The sequence below is a fragment of the Nylanderia fulva genome, unplaced genomic scaffold (assembly GCF_048542155.1).
Source record: "Nylanderia fulva isolate GAGA-0341 unplaced genomic scaffold, ASM4854215v1 Scaffold191, whole genome shotgun sequence".
Classification (NCBI taxonomy): Eukaryota; Metazoa; Arthropoda; class Insecta; order Hymenoptera; family Formicidae; genus Nylanderia; species Nylanderia fulva.
In genome coordinates, this window is record NW_028190173.1 from 46,279 (window position 1) to 66,964 (window position 20,686).

The window sequence follows — 20,686 nt, forward strand, 5'->3', positions numbered from 1 at the left end:
GATCATACATTTTTTTCATACATTAGAAGAGGAAAATGTCGAACTTGCGATCTTAAACCACGTTTACGTAAACGTCTTCTAATTATTTGATCACTGATTCTTTAAAGGAGATCTTTATTAGCAATTTGTCGCGCAATCATCGTTGGTGCGCGTCGGGTATCGCTAATGCTGGTGATAATTGTACAAAAATACATAGATAACTTTGATATGTCGTAACTCTGCCCAAAAAATTGTACAAATTTTGCTTTTTTTTTAATTTGTAGGAAAAAATCTATATTTTACAAAAATTTGAATAAGATTTACGAAAAAAATTTATTTCACCCCGTAGAGTTCGTCAAATTTTGCAATTTAAAAAAAAATACATCTTACTTTTTAAAGGGATGGAGAGAGGGGAAGACGATGAAATCAAAATTGAACGAAAGTTTCTTAAAATAGAGACTTCACCCTTTAAAACAAAAAAAAGTTTTTAAATACGATAATTTTTCGTGGAGATACGCTTATTTGAATTTACGCGAAATTTTGATATTAATTGCGTGTTGCGATAATTTTTTTGACTAGTGTATATATATATATATACACACACATACACACAATCATTGTCATCTGTAGTACATTTCTCTCAACGCTTCGTTTAGCAATCGCGATAAACATTGGGATGTCTTTTCTGCCGCATGCTTGTATTTGCATGGATTAATTGTTCTTTTTTAATTTTTCATTAATTATTGCAAAGAAAATCACAAAACAATAATAGAGGATTCTATTCGTAGGAGGTTTCTATTTGGTTTAATCTACTCTATTTGCATATGAAAGATAGGGATGATTATTATCGGACACATATTTCATGTTCATACAATTTTATAAATTACTCACCATTTTAAAGCTAGCAGAATTTGTAAGTAGCCTGGAATAATGGCATATTTTTGGTTGCATCTCATTGCTATTATGATTTTGTCAGCTACGGCGTTTGGACTCAGAGTTGGAATATATCTACATTACATTTACATAAAATTTATATTACACAGAGTTGGAATATATCTCATTATATTTATATAAACATATAGCTAGCTGTTTAAAATAATTACGTCAAATAAGAAATAACTACTAAAAAAAAGTAAGGAACATTTTTCTTATTCTAAAAATTCTGTTATTTTCAAATCGCTGAAATTCGATAAAAAATGATCGTAGATTAAAAATTGAAAATGCATTTTAAAACTTGAAGTTTCAACTTCAACGCGAAATTTATGGTTTTTACAAATTATCTTTTCGTTCTATGCTTTAAAAAAAGGTCATGTTTTATATTCCTTAAATTTACATATTTTTGACACTCAGAACTTCGATAAAAATTTTTTTCAAAAAATTCTGCTCAAGTTTCATAAATTACAATATTTTGCCTACAAAATGCTATTTTTTTCTACGATTTCTTAAACCGAGTTACACAATTTTGTAACTAAATCTGTACTTTTCAGAAGAAGAAAAATAAAAAAAATTGTAAAATTACCGACAACGCGTTAAAGTTGATTTTTTAAACTTTAAAATAGTTTTTTAATTTTTTTTGGTTATGATGATTTTTCGTTGAATATCGACATTATCTCTAAAAAAATACAGGTTTTTTTTCAAGATTATGTAACTCAGTCAAAAAAAATCGTAGCAAAAAATTTTAAAAAAGCGTTTTATAGGAAAAATGTAGTTTATAAAATTTGAGTAAAATTTTCAAAAAGAAATTTTTTTATCAAAATTCAAAGTGTCAAAAAAAGTAATTTTGAGAAACAAATCAATGTGTTCTTTTCTAAAGCATAGAACGGGAAGATAAAAAAAATTTTTTAAATTGATGTCGCGTTAAAACTTTGTTTTAAAATGCTTTTTAAATTTTTTATTTGTGATGATTTTTCGTCGTTTCAGTAATTTAAAAATACAATTTTTAAGATAGGAAAAGTTTCCTATTTTGTTTTAAGTAGTGTACATGTATTTCTATTAAATATCTTAAAAATTACATAAAATATTAAAATTAAATAAATTATTTAAATAAATAGAGAAAAAGTACAAATAAATATTCAGATAGCAAAATGTTAGGAATATGACAATAATGTGTCAACAAAAAATTTAATCACAACTTTACACACACACATTACACACACAGCATAACTTATTGATATAACAATGAAAATATAACCACACACACATTAACTATTATTTGTTATGTTCTGACAGCAGATATAGTAGCGAAATTTTAAGTAAAGTTTATCATATCTATTACACACAAAAAAGGAATAAAAATTAAACATGATCTGATGTCACATTGTGATAGCAAAAATATGATAAGAATGCAGCATAACATCTTATAATAGCATGCTGTTATTATATTAATTACTTTTATAATAGCTTATAATATATTAATTACTCTTATAATATTAATTATTCATATAATAGCATGCTGTTATTATGTTAATTACGATGTGACTGCAAACCACAAACTTCCATACAGGATATCTGGTAATAAATTGTCCCATCCATTATGAATAGATAAAGCGAATTAAATTGAGTAGAAAAGTTTTTCTAATTTTTTGCGATCTTTGCAATAATTACTAAAAAATTAATTAAAAAGATCGGTCGCTTATAAGAGCACAGCGAGAAAAGACAGTCCAATATTACCAATTGGTAAGCGTAATATAAATAAACTTTATTTTAATCCCAATGCAATGATGCCAGATTCAGGTCACACATCAAACTAAGTAGTTGAAGGAATACAAACACAAACAAAAACTACGTATGTGTGTTTCTTTTTCGTTTGTCTTTGTATCTGTTTTACTATTTGTGTGTTCCAAATATGGTATCATTAGTACGCGACCCAAATCTGGGCTTATTGTTCCAATATTTCGTCATATCTAATAACCGCGAAACATTAAATTGTTTATTTTCGTCGCATGTTTGTAGACGTGAGAATTGGCTGATTTCATTACGAAGATCGCAAAACGGTAGATCTTTTTATTTGATTTAATCTGCTTTACCTGCATATGACGGGTGGAGCGATTATTATCTGACATTCTGTATAGAAATTTGTGCAAACACAAGACAAGGATAGATCTACCTTAATCTACTTCAGTCTTAAGAGCAGAAATACAGCAAAAATTGAGTATAGCTTACTGTCACGACATGGTGGTAACACACGATAAAAATAAAATGTGTGATATAAATATAATTATAATAATATTAGGGGGAGGTTTCGCCCCCTCCTGCCGCCTACGGCGGCCAACCTCCCGGGAATCACGCTATACAAATATATGTATTATATGTTAAAAGAGTGTGTAATCAAAACAATGCAGGCACACGTTGAATCATAACAGTTTATATAAATGCGTACCTCGCAAGAAGCGACACAATAGCCAATTAATTCGCCGCTTTTTCCTAAACTCCGTGCAAATTAAAAATTGGAATCAGAATAAAAAGAAGTTAAAATTTCTTTTCTACTCAAAAATCTTTAATTTTTAATCTCAAATTTCAATGTATATTGTGAAAATGCTTGATTGTCATTGATCGATTGCTTATCATAAACAGGAATATTAATTTATCTAACAATAAGCAAATAAATTATTAAAACATATAAAATTATATATGGAATTAATTTGTTAATTTTTTGCTCTTTTTGATTCAACAAAATTGTTTTGCTCAAATAATTCAAAAGTTACGAATGGTTAAGTAGCTTAAGATTAAGTCATAATAGTTTTGTAAAAAATAGCACATACTTAAGTTACAGAGCAAAAAATACTAAAATTTTTTGATATTTTTGCTACATTTTCTTTTCAAAAATATGTTTTTGCTCCAATTTTTAAAAAGATATCAATAAGTTATATAAAGATTAATAATTAGAAGTTACAGTATGTTATACATGATCTCCACATCTGGACAAAAAAATAAAGCCAACATATAGAAAGAGACAACTTAATATAATCCCTCTATTCTTTGTCTCTCTCAATTTAAAAAAAATATCAGTAAAATTTAGCTACTAAAAATAGAAAAAGATCAATTCTTTGCAATAAAGATGGTTTACTTGACATGAAATGCTCTGTGTGTTTCTGTATATTTTACATCTTGTTTTCAAATTTGGAACAATTTTTACAAAAGCATATTTGCATATAATGTCAAATTTTTTATATGTATACTTGGCGTGTTTTTTTCTTCTGTAAAGATTTTGTTGTGATAACATTTATGTCAAATATTGCAAGAAATCGATATATTTTATTTAAAAAATTAAGTTAACCTTGAAAGTACTTCCAACTTTGATCCAAAGTCAAATAAAGATCATCATCAAACGAACTTCTCAACATCAAATAACTTTTACTTGAAACATTTTTTAATATCACGCAAAGTTTCTGAGATATTTGTATGGATCTTTTAAAATGGAACATTTTTTTGCGTGCGTGAGTGCGTGCGTGCGTGCGTGCGTGCGTGCGTGCGTGCGTGCGTGTGTGTGTGTGTGCGTGCGTGTGTGTGTGTGTGCGTGCGTGTGTGTGTGTGTGTGTGTATCTGCGCACGCGTGTAACAGTAAACAATTTTCAAAATATAATTTTTAAATAAATTTCTAAAATTTCTTTTAATACTTGATTAATATTTTTGTGAATCATTACATCAAATCATAAATATTATAAGATTTACCTTGATTGAACGTCTTCGAACATACCGGTACTACGGATGAAATAAGGGCACACGACTGTTGTATTGATATCGTATCCTTCGTACTATATTAAAATAGAGAATAAAAAATAGTGGCCGATTAATTTAACAATATTTAAATCAGCACATTTATTCCGTACAACACATCTGTTATAACTATAACGCACGTTTTTACTACAAATTCTGTAACGTATGCATTATAACAAATAAATTATAACTCATACGTTAAAAGATATAGAGTAGGTTTGCAGTTTGTCATGGATTTTATCAATGGATAAATTGTAGTTACCTCAAGTTCCATTCGAAGAGCTTCGTCAAATCCCATAGCTGCAAATTTAGATGTACAATAATCTACCAATTTCGGAACTCCGCATTGACCAGCTAAACTTGCCACGCTTACAATGTGTCCTTTATTATTCTCTAACATCATTGGAAGAAAGGCCTTTACTGTCTGAAAAAACGCATTATAACAAAATTAAGAATTATAGCATAATAATTTATAAGTAATATAATATTATATTATAAGTATAGCAATTTTCAAAATATTCCTTTATTATTCTCTGACATCATTGAAAAAAAGGCCTTTACTGTCTGAAAAAACGCATTATAACAAAATTAAGAATTATAGCATAATAATTTATAAGTAATATGATATTATACATAAGTATAGCAATTTTCAAAATATTCCTTTATTATTCTCTAACATCATTGGAAGAAAGGCCTTTACTGTCTGGAAAAACGCATTATAACAAAATTAAGAATTATAGCATAATAATTTATAAGTAATATGATATTATAAGTATAGCAATTTTCAAAATATTTATTAATTTCACTGTTTGTCTATTTGATTTAGTACTTTTAGTACATAATTTTGAAATAAAAATTTTCTCTCTTGTAGTACGCACTTTATCTACTTACAAAAATAGTTCAAATAGCTATAAAAGGATTATAATATATCCCAGATAGCCAAGAATGCCAATAGCATGTATTGCAAATTGGTGCTATATATTTTTGCCAGCAAAAATACTGCAGACTGTATATAAAACTTGTTATATCAGATAATGATAGCAAAATGTTGTTAGAAATGTTATAAAATTTATTAATATAATTTCACAACAAGTTAGTAGCAGAAATAAGCAGGATTTGTGTAGAATTATCATAGCAGATTGGCGGCAGAAACCGAGCAGGATCTGCCCAACGCAGTTTGATGTCAGATTCCAGCAGAAATCAAGCAAGATTTGTGCACGCACAATCTAATGGCAAATTGACAACATGGATCTGCATTTTGGAGCTATTTAATAGTTCCTTTGCTTATTGCTATGCAATGTATTTTCTCGCAATTAAATTTCTGATAGACATAGATATATGATAAAGTTTGCAAGTTGTGGCTATTAATAAAAGATCTAAAGTATATATTTTTCTTTTCATATTTGACAAGTCTAATATAAGAATATTAAACTGTTTAGAATCAATAGGATATAAATAAAAAATTATTTATTATATTTACTTCCTCTTTAAAGCATAAAACAAGAGAGAATTTAATTCTTATAAATTATATATCTTGAATTTTATAAATCATAAATTTAAAATCAAAATTTGAAAGCTTGTATAAAATAAAAAATTATATAAACATAAAATGATATTTAGGCCAACTAAAATGAGCAATAAATTATTAAGGTGTTCTTTATTTATTTGACTTCTAAACATTAAAAAAACCGCAAACGTTTTGACTGTACTACAGTCTTCTTCAATGCAAAAAATAACAACATGAATAATGATCTACAGAATTAAATCATAAATATAATGTACAAAATAAAGTCCAATTAAAAATGCGCAAATAAAAGCGGTAAAATCCCTATTCTCATCAAATGTGAGACAAAAGAATTGTGATATATAAATAATAAAATAGATATTATAAAAACAGACGGCAATAAAATATATTAACAATTTGCAATTAATAACGGATGTCATGTCGCAATTATAAAACATATTAATTATAAAAATTGTAAATCAACAAATATTATAAAACGCAACGAAAGAAATTGTAAAAAAAGTCAAATAATTGGTCACTGGATAATAAGTTTTAACGTGATCACAACCATTAACAAACAATTCGTCTTAATGTTTAAAAGTATAAAATAAATAAAGAACACCTTAAAAATTTATTGCTCGTTTTAGTTGGCCTAAATATTATTTTATGTTTATATAATCATAAATTTAATTATATTTAAAATTTATTTTATTAATTTTATTAAATTAAACATTTAATTGCTATGTGAGATATAACTACAATATAATATATGTTATACATTCAATTTTATATTTATGGAAAGAATTATGAGTAACGTATGATACAACTTATGCACATATTTATTGAAAAAATTCAATTCTATCATATATTCAAATGAAAAGGAATTGCAGATTCTGCTCAATTTCTAACGCCAATCTGCTTTCAGACTGTGTTTGACAGATCTGCTTGGTTTCCACCGCCAATTTGTCATCAACTATATTGTGCAGATCTGCTCGGTTTTTGTCGCTAATCTGCTGCCAGATTTTGCTTACCACTTATGCTAACAGAATGTCATACTGTCGACATTCTGCTAACATTTTGATATCTGGATATAATATAGAAGAAAATTGTCAAAATTATATCACTTCTAATATTTTGTTATTTTTCTCATTTAATATTAATTTCTATGCAATTTAGAAATTATAACTAGGTCTCTCTCTCCCTCTCTCTCTCTCTCCCTCTCTCCTTTCCTTCCCTCCCTCTTTTTCCCTCTTTCTCTTCCTCCCCCTCTTTTCTCCTATTTCTTTCCCACCTCTTTTCCTCTCCCTTCCTCCCTCCCTTCCCATCTCTCTCTTTCTCCTTCCCTCTTTCCTTCCCCTCGCCCCTCTCCCTTTCTTCCTCCCTCCCTGTCTCCTCTCCCTCACCATCCCTTTCTCCCTCCCTTTCTCCCTTTCCCTCTCTCTTCCTGTGCAAAAGTCTATAAATTAATAAAATTACATTAAATAGGAGCAAAATAAAGAAAAAATTACATTATAAAGAATTTTTTATTCAGATTACATATGATTTTAATAAATATTTTATTTTCATTTTTTTGTTATCTGATTGCATTTATAAGTAATCATGTAGCTGCATTTGTAACGTATTTTACTTTGATGTCAGCAAATGTAGAGCAAATATGTAACAACATATGCAATGCATTAGTTTGCTCAATAGTTTGCTACATCACGCTTGGTTATCTGAATAATACATCTAAAAGAAATATTGAAAAACAATTCATATTTTTGGTAAGTTTAAAAGCATAGAAGAAATAAAATTAACTAAACTCTACAATTAAACTGGTAAAATAAACATAAATTAATTTAATTGACGTATTTAGTTGATAAATTTCACATAAGTTTTTGTAACATAACAAATACGTAGTTAGTAAATTAAATAAACTAAAAACATAAATAAAATATATTTGGTATTGTTTAATGAGATAATAAGAATACTTATACGAGGGTCACTATTTATATTTCGGGAATTGGCAACACTGATGTCATGTGAGTCCATCTGACGGTTCCATCGTAAAGTTTGACATTTTTGACGATATACGTACTCAGAACATTTTGTCATACGGACGCTATTTGTTTATTTTATATTTAGTTGAAAGTTTCGTCTCGGCAAAAAATGGAAATGAATCGTGAACATTTTCGTGCGATGATTTTTTACGACTTTCGACGTGGATTATCACAACAAGAGTGCGTCAATCAACTTAATTTGACTTTTGGCGATGAAGCTCCATCAAAAACCACTGTGTATCGCTGGTATAGTGAATTCAATCGTGGTCGTAGTTCGCTGTCCGACGAGTTTCGTGAAGGTCGTCCAAAATCGACTGTAGTGCCAGAAAACATCGATGCTGTGCACGAAATGATTAAGCAAGATCGTCATATAACCTATTGTGAGATTGAGGCATCCCTAAGCATTAGTTCCACCAGCATATATGCGATTTTACATGAACACTTAGCTGTGCAAAAGTTATGTTCGCGTTGGATCCCACATAATTTGACAATCGCTCAAAAAAAGGCTCGTGTCGATTGGTGCAAAGAAATGCTTAAGAAATACAATCGCGGTGCTTCAAAAGACGTTTATAAAATCGTGACAGGTGACGAATCATGGATATATTCGTATGAGCCCGAAAGTAAGCAGCAGTCGACTGTATGGGTGTTCCAAGATGAACCAAATCCAACAAAAGTTGTTCGCGCACGAAGCACTTCAAAGAAAATGGTGGCCTGTTTCTTCGGAAAAACTGGTCATATTGCAACAGTGCCTCTAGAGGATCATAGAACAGTAAATTCTGAGTGGTACACAACCATCTGTTTGCCAGAAATCTTCGGTGAAATAAGGAAAACAAACAAGAGACGTCGGATTGTTCTTCATCATGACAATGCGAGCTCTCACACATCGGCTCAAACAAGAGACTATTTGAGCACTCAAAACATCGAATTGATGGGTCATCCGCCGTACAGCCCTGATTTGGCACCCAATGATTTCTTTTTGTTCCCATCCGTGAAGAATAAACTGCGTGGTCAACGATTTTCATCGCCCGAAGAAGCTATTGAAGCGTTCAAAAATCATGTTTTGGAGATACCTCATTCGGAATGGAATAAATGCTTTGAAAATTGGTTTAAGCGCATGCAAAAGTGTATCGATCATCGTGGCGAGTACTTTGAAAAACAATAAAAATATATTCGCAGCTTAACTATTTGTTTTTGTTCCTATTCCCGAAATATAAATAGTGACCCTCGTATATATATGAATTTTTGTATTGTTATATCCATTTAAAAATATATTGGTAAATCTAAAATATATTAGTAAATGTAATAAAAATCTAATCTGCATTATTGTCATCACTTGAAATGTCGTCCTCAGATTAACTATCATTTTCTATCTGCTCTTATTGTTTAAATTGTTCTTGTCTTTGCATATCAACATCCGCAACATTTGATTCTTCCAAATTTAAAATCTCTTTTCCGTGTACACTTGAATGATGGGATGCATAGACATAGAAATATAGAGACCGAGCATAACTCGTGAAATAGATAAGAGAAGTAAAGCTATTGCGAGACGATGCGACGAGATGAATTGTGCCTAAAATCTATTGCCTGTTATTTTGCGCAAACGTGTGATGTTCGTATTTTTGCGATTTTCAACGTTAAAATTTTGAAAGTTTGACTGATTGTGTGTCACATTAACACATTTTTACATTGCTCTCATAATTCCATTAATAGTAAATTTCTTATAAAAGATTTGTTGTTTGTGACATTTGAAATCTGTTTTTAGTGAATATTTAAATAATTAATTCATAAAATCTAAAAATATTATGGATGCTATTAAGAAAGTTTAAAAATTAGTTTTTAAAAACTCTTTCAATTTTCTGTTAAAAAAGAATTAAAAAATAAAATAATATAAATAATTAAATAAGAACAAAATTGTTGTTATCCATTATTATTAAAAGACTTATTTTGATTCTTTCCAGATGACTTTTAAAACGTCCATCACTCATACAAAAAATAAGTAACTTTTTAATAATAGATCTGTATTATGTTAATTAATAATATGCGTCTCAGGTTTCTCATTAGTTTCTCTTCTCTATTTAGCAAATGCATAGTTTTGCATTAGTTGCATACGTTAATATTTCTTTACAAATATTTATAAGAAATAATTAGGATTTATGTGCTATCTTTGAATTCGCTATAAATTAATAAATTATTATATGATATAAATTATTATATAGGAGGGAGGGAGGGAGAGAGAGAGAGAGAGAGAGAGAGAGGCGAGAACTGGTAACGCGATCAGCTATCTTATTCCAGTAACTTTAGGATTTCACTTCGAAAAAATTCCAAGTGAGCTAAATTTTTGTATGCACTTTTATTTAGTCGTTGTAAATAACATATCAAAAGTCCCCATCATTTGATTGTTAGCATAATATTTTAATTTTAACTGCGCGTAAAAGGTGTTAAAAATTGATTTTTTGCTAATAGCTACGTTTTTATTGATTTTACGATTATAACGTTTATTTTGAAAAATAAAAAAAAGAAAATTCTCTGCAAAAAAGGTCTGGAGTAGTTGTTTTATACATGCAGTCATTTTTGCTCAATCTGACGTTAAAGAAGCGTCTTTATCCGGTGATAAAGAAGAATCGCGGATCGCGTTCAGACGAGTCGTGGAACGACAGAGAACAAACTTTGCACGCTTTTGTTTCGAGTTTCCGCGCAAACGACTACGTGTATGAAAAAACTACTTAAAACATTTTTTGTAGAGAATTTTCTCACATTTACTTTTGAAAATAGACATTATAGTCGTAAAATTAATAGGAACAAAGATATTAGCGAAAAACCATTTTTTAACACCATTCACGCGCTGTAAAATATTATGCTCACAATCAAATAATGAGGACTTTTGATATGTTATTTATAAAGATTAAATAACAGTGCATGCAAAATTGAGCTTACTTGGAATTTTTCCAAAGTAAAATCCTAAAGTTACTGGAAATAAGATAGCTGATCACATAACCACAGTTCTAACCTCTCTCTGTCTCTTTTTCTCTCTCTCTCTCTCTCTCTCTCCCCTCCTTTTCTTTTCCCCTCCCTCCCTTTCCCCTCCCAGATATTTCTGTTTTTGACTAAAACTGAAGGAGAATTGTTGTTAATAACCGTTGTAGGTATCGCTGGAATTATTAAAAGTTGTATGTATTTTTTAACTTGCTTTAGATTTACATATTGATAATAGTCCAACTCAGTTCCAAATATATTTAGAGATTTAATCTATAGATTAATTTAATTATTTATAGATTAATTTATACAATTTTTAATCTATAGATTATCGTTAGCAGAAGATTTGTGTTTTGCTAATCGTGTTTAGCTCTTAATATCCCATTTTCCGTTAGTTAAATTGTTTGATAATTAATTAAAGATTCAGAAGAACAAAACAATAAAAACAACGAAAAAGTAAATATAAAAAACCTTTAGAAAAAATTGACATGTCGATACATTAAGATTAAATTCGGAGCTTAAAAATTTATTGCGACACTAGGGGTAGCGTAAACTATCATAAATGGCCGCCGCGAATATACATTTAACATTATTTTATTATTAGAAAAAGTAATTAATAATGTTCCAGTGATCATATGAGATTCTGATGTCAAAGCACTTATTTGTAGACATAAGGAATATAAATTTATTCTTTCTCGACTTTTCATAGTTACACCGCACATAATAATCATGCTGGAATTTATAACATTCTGGCCTTTGATCATATTTTTTGATAAAGGCGTAGCTTTTGTATAATCACAGAGTGTATCTAGCCACAATGACAACATCTTTTTCATTAAAAGAATTTATTTTTACACTTAAAACTGTTGTTGTATATTCACGGCGGCCATATTTGTTTTGCTTCAGTAGCGCCTTTCTTACCGCGGTGGACGGTTTTTTCACCAATAGTGGAAGTTCCAACAGTAGAAGAATCACAGAAAATATTTCAAACTATCATATTTGCAGAAATTACAAAAAATTGATTAAGAGAATTACATTCTAAACTGTTTAAATATGAATTGGAGATAGTCACATTATATAAAAAATTATATTCTTGATACTTAATGATCCACATCCCATAGAATTTGAATTCACGGCAAATAAATTTAAAAAATAGTATTTTATCAATTGAATATTTTGCAAAAGAAATTAACGAATCGAGAAACTCGGTAAGAATAGAAAAACACATGCTAGAAAAAATTCAAGGTATACTTATTTTATATGTCTATAAGTATACACACGCATATATAGGGAAGATTCTGGCTATAGTGGTTCTCCGTAGTAAAATGGTACCCTGTACTTATCTCTCCGATTAGTGTTGTTATCTGGATGTGGAATTTCTATCTCTGTCCTGCTATCACGTGAGTGTTTGCTGAAGTGATTGAATGTTTAGCAACAAGATAAAGAAAAATCGATTTTTTAAAGATCTGATATAAAATAAGCTTTCTGTTTTATTTCATTGTATATCTTATGATTAAGAGAGATATTATATAAAATTATTATGTCTTGGGTAAGACCCAATTTTATGTTACAAATTTTAATGAGTATAGAAAATCCACAAGGTAACATCATGTAACCATTTTTTTTAAACCGAGAAGTCGGGATAAAGCGGTTCTCGTTTCTTTCAAAGAAAAACACAAATTTTTAAATGCATTACTCTGCGTTTTTGTTGCAGATATAATACAAAAATGCCTAGAAATAATTCTCCAACAAAATGAGACTGAAGCTGGAACGTAACTAAAATTTCAGTATATAGTTATATTTTGTTTATTTTCTTATAATCAAGTTAATGATTTATTTGACAAAAGTGCTTAAAATATATTTTTGTCATAAATTAAAAATATAAAATATAATTCACTCCAAAATTATTACTTGTATGAAAAGTATTTTTGGGGACCACATTATGCAGAAATTCGGGTAAAGTGGTCATTATGCAGGTATATAGAAAATTTTTGATTGTAGAAAAATGTGAACTAATAAACAACTTGTAATCATTTTATTAAAAAAGGAAAAAAATATATTTTCAATTTTGCAATGTTTAAAAAAGAAAATAAAATTAATATACAAATTGTAGCATATTTTCCTTAAAGTGACCACTTTATTCAGCCTCCTCTACATATTTTAATGTCTAAAACTTTAATGTATTCAGATTCAGTAATATCATTTAATTTACAAAATTGTTTACAAAAAGACACAAACAATGTTTATCATCTGTAGTCGTTTAGTTCTTATTACAACTTGATAATAAAAATAAATTTTTAAAGGATATCGCAGATAAAAACAATAAAACGAAATAGGGATTGATGAAATAAGTTTACATAAAAAAAATGATCTAAGTTTTTTTTACGATTAAATAATTATTTATAAAATAATTAATAAACATGATTAAACAATAATTTAGCCATAATTTAAAAAACTTTAATTTAAACAATTTTTAATTTAAGTACTTTTTATCTAATATTATTTTAATTATTTTCACATATAATTATAGAAAAAGATTCAATGTAATTGTAAATATAATTAATTGTTATCTTCTTTACATATATATATATATATATATATATGTGTGTAAAGAAGATAACAATTAATTATATTTACAATTACATTGAATCTTTTTCTATAATTATATGTGAAAATAATTAAAATAATATTAGATAAAAAGTACTTAAATTAAAAATTGTTTAAATTAAAGTTTTTTAAATTATGGCCAAAATATTGTTTAATCATGTTTATTAATTATTTCATAAATAATTATTTTATTTAATTGCAATTATTTGCAAAGTGCAATAAATTTTAATTTTCCTAATTACTTTACTCTTAATTTATTTACTTAATTTTGAAGAAATTAATTATAATATAATCCATGTATAATTAATTATTATACATATTGTAAGTACCTACACATTAAAATAAAGTTATTATATTAATAACTTCTAAATATCTTTTTTTCTTTGTTTTTCTCCTTTTTTCATATGTACTTCAAAATTTTTTAAATATAAAAAAATTAAAATTAAAAATGTATTTTATAATATTTAAGCCTAAATTTATAAATAATATATGCGTGGTTTTTTACATACATATAAGATATTTTATTAAAGAGCTTATAAATGTTTAATTTCTTCTTTTATGTTTTTAATGAATATTTCTAAATTCTAAAAAATATTTTTTATAATAATGCAAAAATTATTATTAAATATTTAATTCTTAGATCACTGTATAAGTAGATGAAAACAATAATATAAATTCATTGTAGTTTTTCTTAATAATACACGTGACACACGAGCGAATGGAATCGCCAGTGAAGAGCATTGGAAAGTAGCTGGCAAGATCCAATCGAGAAATGACCGTGACATCGAGATGTAAAAGTCTACTATTGCTGCCGCACGAAGTTTCTTTCACGAGGTTACTCGACGTAACCCACTTTTACGAATGTTTTTCTTTTATTCAGTCTTATCTTTGTTCACAGCTTATTCATTTAATTTTTATTTTTTTTATGTAATTATTTATTTAAATTCCTTTCCCCCTTCTCTCTCTCTTTCTGTCTTCTCGATCCTAAAGATAAATTGGATTAGAAATCTGTAAAACAAGAAATTAGAAAGCGATTTGAATCTCTGAGATATTGTCTCTATTTTATATATACACTGGTCAAAAAAATTCTCGCAACACGCAATTAATATCAAAATTTCGCGTAAATTCAAATAAGCGTATCTCCGCGAAAAATGATCGTATTTGAAATTTTTTTTGTTTTAAAGAGTAAAGTTTTTACTTTAAGAAACTGTCATTCGATTTTGATTTTATCTTCTCCTTCTCTCTCCATCCCTTTAAAAAAGTGTATTTTTTTTCAAAAAATTGCAAAATTTGATGAACACTACGAGGTGAAATAAATTTTTTTCGCAAATCTTATCCAAATTTTTGTAAAATATGGACTTTTTTCTACAAATTAAAAAAAGTAAAGTTTATACAATTTATTGGCAGAGTTACGGCATATTAAAGTTATCTATGCATTTTTGTGCAATTATCACCAGTATTAGCGATACCTGACGCGCACCAACGATGATTGTGCGACAATTTGCTAATGAAGATCTCCCTCACAGAATCAGTGATCAACCAATTAGAAGACGTTTACGTGAACGTGGTTTAAGATCGCGAATTTGATATTTTCCTCTCCAAATGTATGGATCATACATTTTTTTCATATAACTCATTTAACTCTGCCAAAAAAATTGTACGAATTTTGCTTTTTTTTAATTTGTAAATTTCAAATACGATAATTTTTCGCAGAGATACGCTTATTTGAATATACGCGGATATTAATTGAGTGTAGTTGCGATAATTTTTTTAACCAGTGTATAATACTTCTACATGAATATTATTTACATTGATATTTACTTCATTACATTTACAATAGTAGAGATAAAAAACTATAATTATTTATATTATCGTTAAAATTGTGAAAATATTGAGATTCTTAAGGAATTTTTTAAATGTAACAAGTGTTATTTTTTTGTTTTTCGAAATTTTGTTAGAGAGTTTATAAAAAAACTTTTTGCATCGAAATTGTTTCTACATATTTATTAGTATCTACAGTGCATTCACTTTCTTTGTTACAAAAAAATTAGTTGCAGTAAATCGTTTTGTGAATTTTCTACCACAATTTACGTCAAAAATTTTTTTCTTATTTTTACAATCTTTTAAAGATAAAAAATTGCAAAAATTGAAACTTAATTTTTAAAGTGACATAATATTTTAATTTTTTAATATTTTTTTTATTCTGGTACCTATTATAACCAAAGACATACTAATTAAAAATTATTTTGAATTTTTAAATGAGAAGAACCGATCTAATCATGGACACCATGCACCAACCTTTTTTCATCTATAATTTCAAAGTGTAAGCTAATTTTCACTTTTTTGTCAAAAAAGTGCCACTTTTTTGTACCAAAGAAATTTGTAAACACACTGTAGATACTAATCACAATACTTTAAGAATATTGAGATTCTTAAAAAATAATCTCGATATTAAACTAATTGGTAATTCTTTAATTATTTGCCAAAAATAGTTGAGAAATATATTAAGTCACACATATATCACAATTTGAACACTTTAGAATAAAATTAAGATCAATAAATGGCTTCAAACATTTTCATCAAGCATTCACCGAAGCGTGAAACATTGAAATTCAGAACAACGAACAATAAAATATGCTATATGCACAATATGCTACATACTTTTTATTTTCTTTTATAAAAAAGTACATTAAAAGAAATGAAATACTAACATTAGAGACCATGACCTCATATTATTTTTCTGTAAGGAAAAGATATGAAATTTATTGAACTGATAATAAAAGCGTTAATAATAACTTTCAAAATTTTAATGTTAATTTTAATATATAAATTTAATGTCGATGTTATCATGTACTCGCTAATTTTACAAATGTAAATTATTTTCTCTCTATTATCCAATATTTAACAATGGTGACCGCATTGTTATTGTCATTGAGAGCAAATGTCATGTAATCATTATCTCAACATACAATAGTATATGTGTAAAAATATAAAAAATATTGTTACGATTAAATTACACACACACATGTTCACACATTTTTTCAGATTTTCTTAAATAATTTTTATATTAAATCGATACATCAAAATACATATTTTTGAACACGTAGTTTAAGGTTGTGAACGTAATAAAAAGATTCCCACCTAATTCCCCTAAACCAACGTGGAATTCAGGGCCTTAGCGGTATCGTTTCGCCATTAATTTTTTGTAATTGATAATGAATTTGGGCCGTGGCATAGAAAAATGTAAGCAATATGATTTAAAAATTTCATCTTTATAGACATCTTTATATCTTGTATTTCTTTAAAATAACTTATTGCTCAACTATGACTGGTCGATGCGTTTATTGCTTAATTGTAAGTTCTATCACTTACGTTTTTTCTGCGTGTCACAATCCTTACAAAAAACTAGATAATATATACATTAACAAGTTTAGCAAGTATAGAAGCATTTTGTGCGGTATTTAAAGTTCACTATACATATATATATGTCAGATATGTCATATATATATGTCATATATATATGTCATATATATGTCATATATATATGTCATATATATATGTATACACGTGTATAGTCACGAGTCAGAACCGGTATAGAAGAAAAGGAATTCATTATTATGAAATTCCAATATTATATTTAATATTTTGATAAATATTTTGGTTAAATTACATAGATACAATTTTTTTATTTTTGTAGTTAAAAGTAATAAAAATTTTAAACAATTATGAAAAAATTATTTTTACATACACACATACATAACTAATATGTATATATGGAGTATTAAAAAATTCGACGATTATTATGATATGAAAATTTGTGAAAAATTAGGTAATATAAGTAATACATTTGCAATTTTTTATTTTAAGTAGTAATTTTTAAAATAGAATTTGAAGCTGATTATTTGACTACGTTTATAGAGTTGTCTATTCGTAATTATATATATGTGTATACATATGTATACTTACGAATAGACGTATGTATACATATGTATACATACTGACTCCTGACATATATGTGTATACATACGTCATTAAATTAGTGTCTACGCGATTTATAGACGCAAGTCTAAATATAACCTATGACTGGTTAACTATAAATTCTTATATCTCAAAAATTACTCCTTATTCTTAGAACAAAAAATGGCATGCAGTTTTATTATTTGTTTACTTTTTCATTTTTATTATTATTGTTAATAATTGTTATATAGTTAATAATAAGACATTCTGGATAAAATGTAAGAGCAAAATCAATGAAATTAACTACTTTTGCCAAAAAATTTAAAGCAAAGAAAAATTCGCAATCAAATCATTGATTAAGGAATTTAAATTAAGGAATTATTTGCGTTTGGCAAGCGTATCATGGTTGGCTGATGTGTGTCGCAACGAGACTACAACATATTACAACTCGCTTGCACCTATCTGACCGGTTCTTGCACCTGACCAGTAGCAACAAGTAGGAGGAACGAAATGGAATGCCTCTCACCAATTCTCCGCTATGTGTGTGTGTGTGTGTGTGTGTGTGTGTGTGTGTGTGTGTGTGTGTGTGTATGTGTGCGTGTGTGTGTGGTTTTAACTTTTTTGAGTTTTTCTAATTATTTATTCTTAATTTGTTCACAAAATTTTAAAGAAATTTGTATTTCTATGATAATTATTTATTTATAATTATTTATGATAATTATTTATTTATAATTATCTATTTATAATTAAAATAAAGTTATATTGTATTATGAACATCTTTCTTCTTTTGTTTCTTTTCTTTTTCTATATACTCTTAAAATTTATAAAATGTAAAAATGTATTTTATAATATTTAAGCGTAAATTAATTAATAAAATTGTGTGTGCACATGCGCGCATAGAAAATACACACACATACACATATAATATATATATATATATATATATATATATGTATATATTTCCGTGATAATTGATGAGTCAATTTATTTTTGAATTATTCAAAATTTTTTAATTCAAATAAAAGATCTCAAACTTACAGCAGGATAATTCAAATATTATCACTCACAATATCGTAGTTGTGTCATATCATTTTGAAATCAATTGCAAAATATTGCAAAACTTATGAGTAAAAGAATTATGAGAACATGCGAGACTTCTTTTCAGTCTTTCGATTTCGCGAGTCTTTTTTGGGTTTTTAAAGTTTTCAAATTGATTTGATTTCAAGTTGATATCTTTTCAAAAATTAATATATTTCAATTTATTTTATACTTTATTACGAAAAATACTTAAAAATACTTTATATACGTCAATAATGTCTAATCTCTCTTTCTTTTTAATAATGATATAAGCAATATTATATTACACAGTGCGACACAATTCTTCGCATGAGATTTTTTTTTGGAATTGAAAATATAAATGATAAAGAGCAATTCTGCATAAATAATTTTACTAAATTAAATCTACATTTTAATTTTAAAATTTGATATCCAAAGTGATTTTCGACGATTTTATTGCTTTAAAATAGAAAATAATTCTCCCCGATTTACATCATCAATATTCAATAGTCATTGGAAAGGAATTTAAGAATAGCATGTAGAAAAAATATAAATGCATTTTTTCAACAATTAAAGGGCGCTTTAAAGTGCAAAAATTGAAGTTAAGACTTCTTTTATCCTCATCCTAGCCTCACTTTCAATTTTTGCATTTTAAACTGATTTTAAAGCGCTCTCTGGTTGCAAAAAGATTGTATTTATATTTTTTTCACATTCTATTTTTAAATACTTTTTTAGTTATTAATGACGTAAATCAGAGAATTATTTTTTATTTTTAAAGCAATAAAACCGGCAAAAAACCACTTTCGATCTCAAATTTAAACATTAAAAAACTAAATCTAATTTAGCAAAATTGTCTAAACATAATTATTTTGTATTATCTATATTTAAAAAATAATCTCATGCCCAAAAACAAAAATTTAAAATTTGTCGTATTGAGTTATGAATATATTTAAATTTTTAATAGTGGATATTAATTTTGAATGATAATTTTTACTTACCCAAAAATGACTCATAATGTTGACATCCATTGTTCTGATAATAAGTTTGTCCGGAGTGTCCAAAAATTTCATTCCCGTAACAATGCCCGCATTATTAATAAGAATCGTAACCTAAAAATAAAGTATGCAAAAGTGTGATTTATTTTTGCTTAAAACGAAGAAATTATCATTTTGTGTAAAACAATAATATTGAAAAGCTAAAAACATAACTATACATATATATACAATATTCTAATATAATTTTATTATTGAAGAGAAAATAGATAAAATTACAAAAAAAGATTTCTTTTTTCGCAATTCTTAAAACAAGTCAAGTCCAGCCTAACATACCTATTACAACATTATTGAGTAATATAGACTTTCATAATGTCGTTCGCAGAAAAGTACGCGTTAACGAATAGTTCCTCGCCGAATCGCAATCTGTTTGTCTTTTATCAAGACATCCTTTCTTGCATTCCATTGAATATCTACGATTTATCTAACAATAACTTGCGAAAGTTAATATGTACATTGGTTAATTATAAAATTTGTAATGGGACAGCCTATATGAAATTATTGATTTTTCTATAAAAGAAAACTAGTTTTAATAATAATATAAATATATTTAAATCGGCCAATAGAGCCAAGCGCAAAAATTAATTTTTCGGAACTGTATCTCTTGGTTTGAGATTACTAGATTCCATATATTAATTAACTTCAAACATTAAATATGTGTGTGAGTGTGTGTGTGTGTGTGTGGAAAAATAGGCGAGAAAAAATCAATTTTGTTTGAAAATTTTTTAGTTAATTATTTATATTAAAATATAGCAGTTTAAAGTTTCGACTTATAGCACTCGCAGATTACATAAAATAAAAAT

At 27.2% G+C, this 20,686-nt stretch overlaps 1 protein-coding gene across 1 annotated transcript in view; it reads right to left on the bottom strand.

Annotated features, from left to right (window-relative positions):
* LOC114938881 (short-chain dehydrogenase/reductase family 16C member 6-like) overlaps window positions 1–20,686 on the bottom strand; it is a 67,182-nt gene that overhangs the window by 11,804 nt on the left and 34,692 nt on the right. The window contains exons 4-7 of the mRNA XM_085481857.1: window positions 19,830–19,940; window positions 4,958–5,119; window positions 4,651–4,733; window positions 871–987 (exon numbers count right to left, since the gene is read on the bottom strand). Of these exons, the coding sequence (XP_085337983.1) occupies window positions 871–987; window positions 4,651–4,733; window positions 4,958–5,119; window positions 19,830–19,940 (473 nt within the window). The remainder of the gene's footprint in view (window positions 1–870; window positions 988–4,650; window positions 4,734–4,957; window positions 5,120–19,829; window positions 19,941–20,686) is intronic.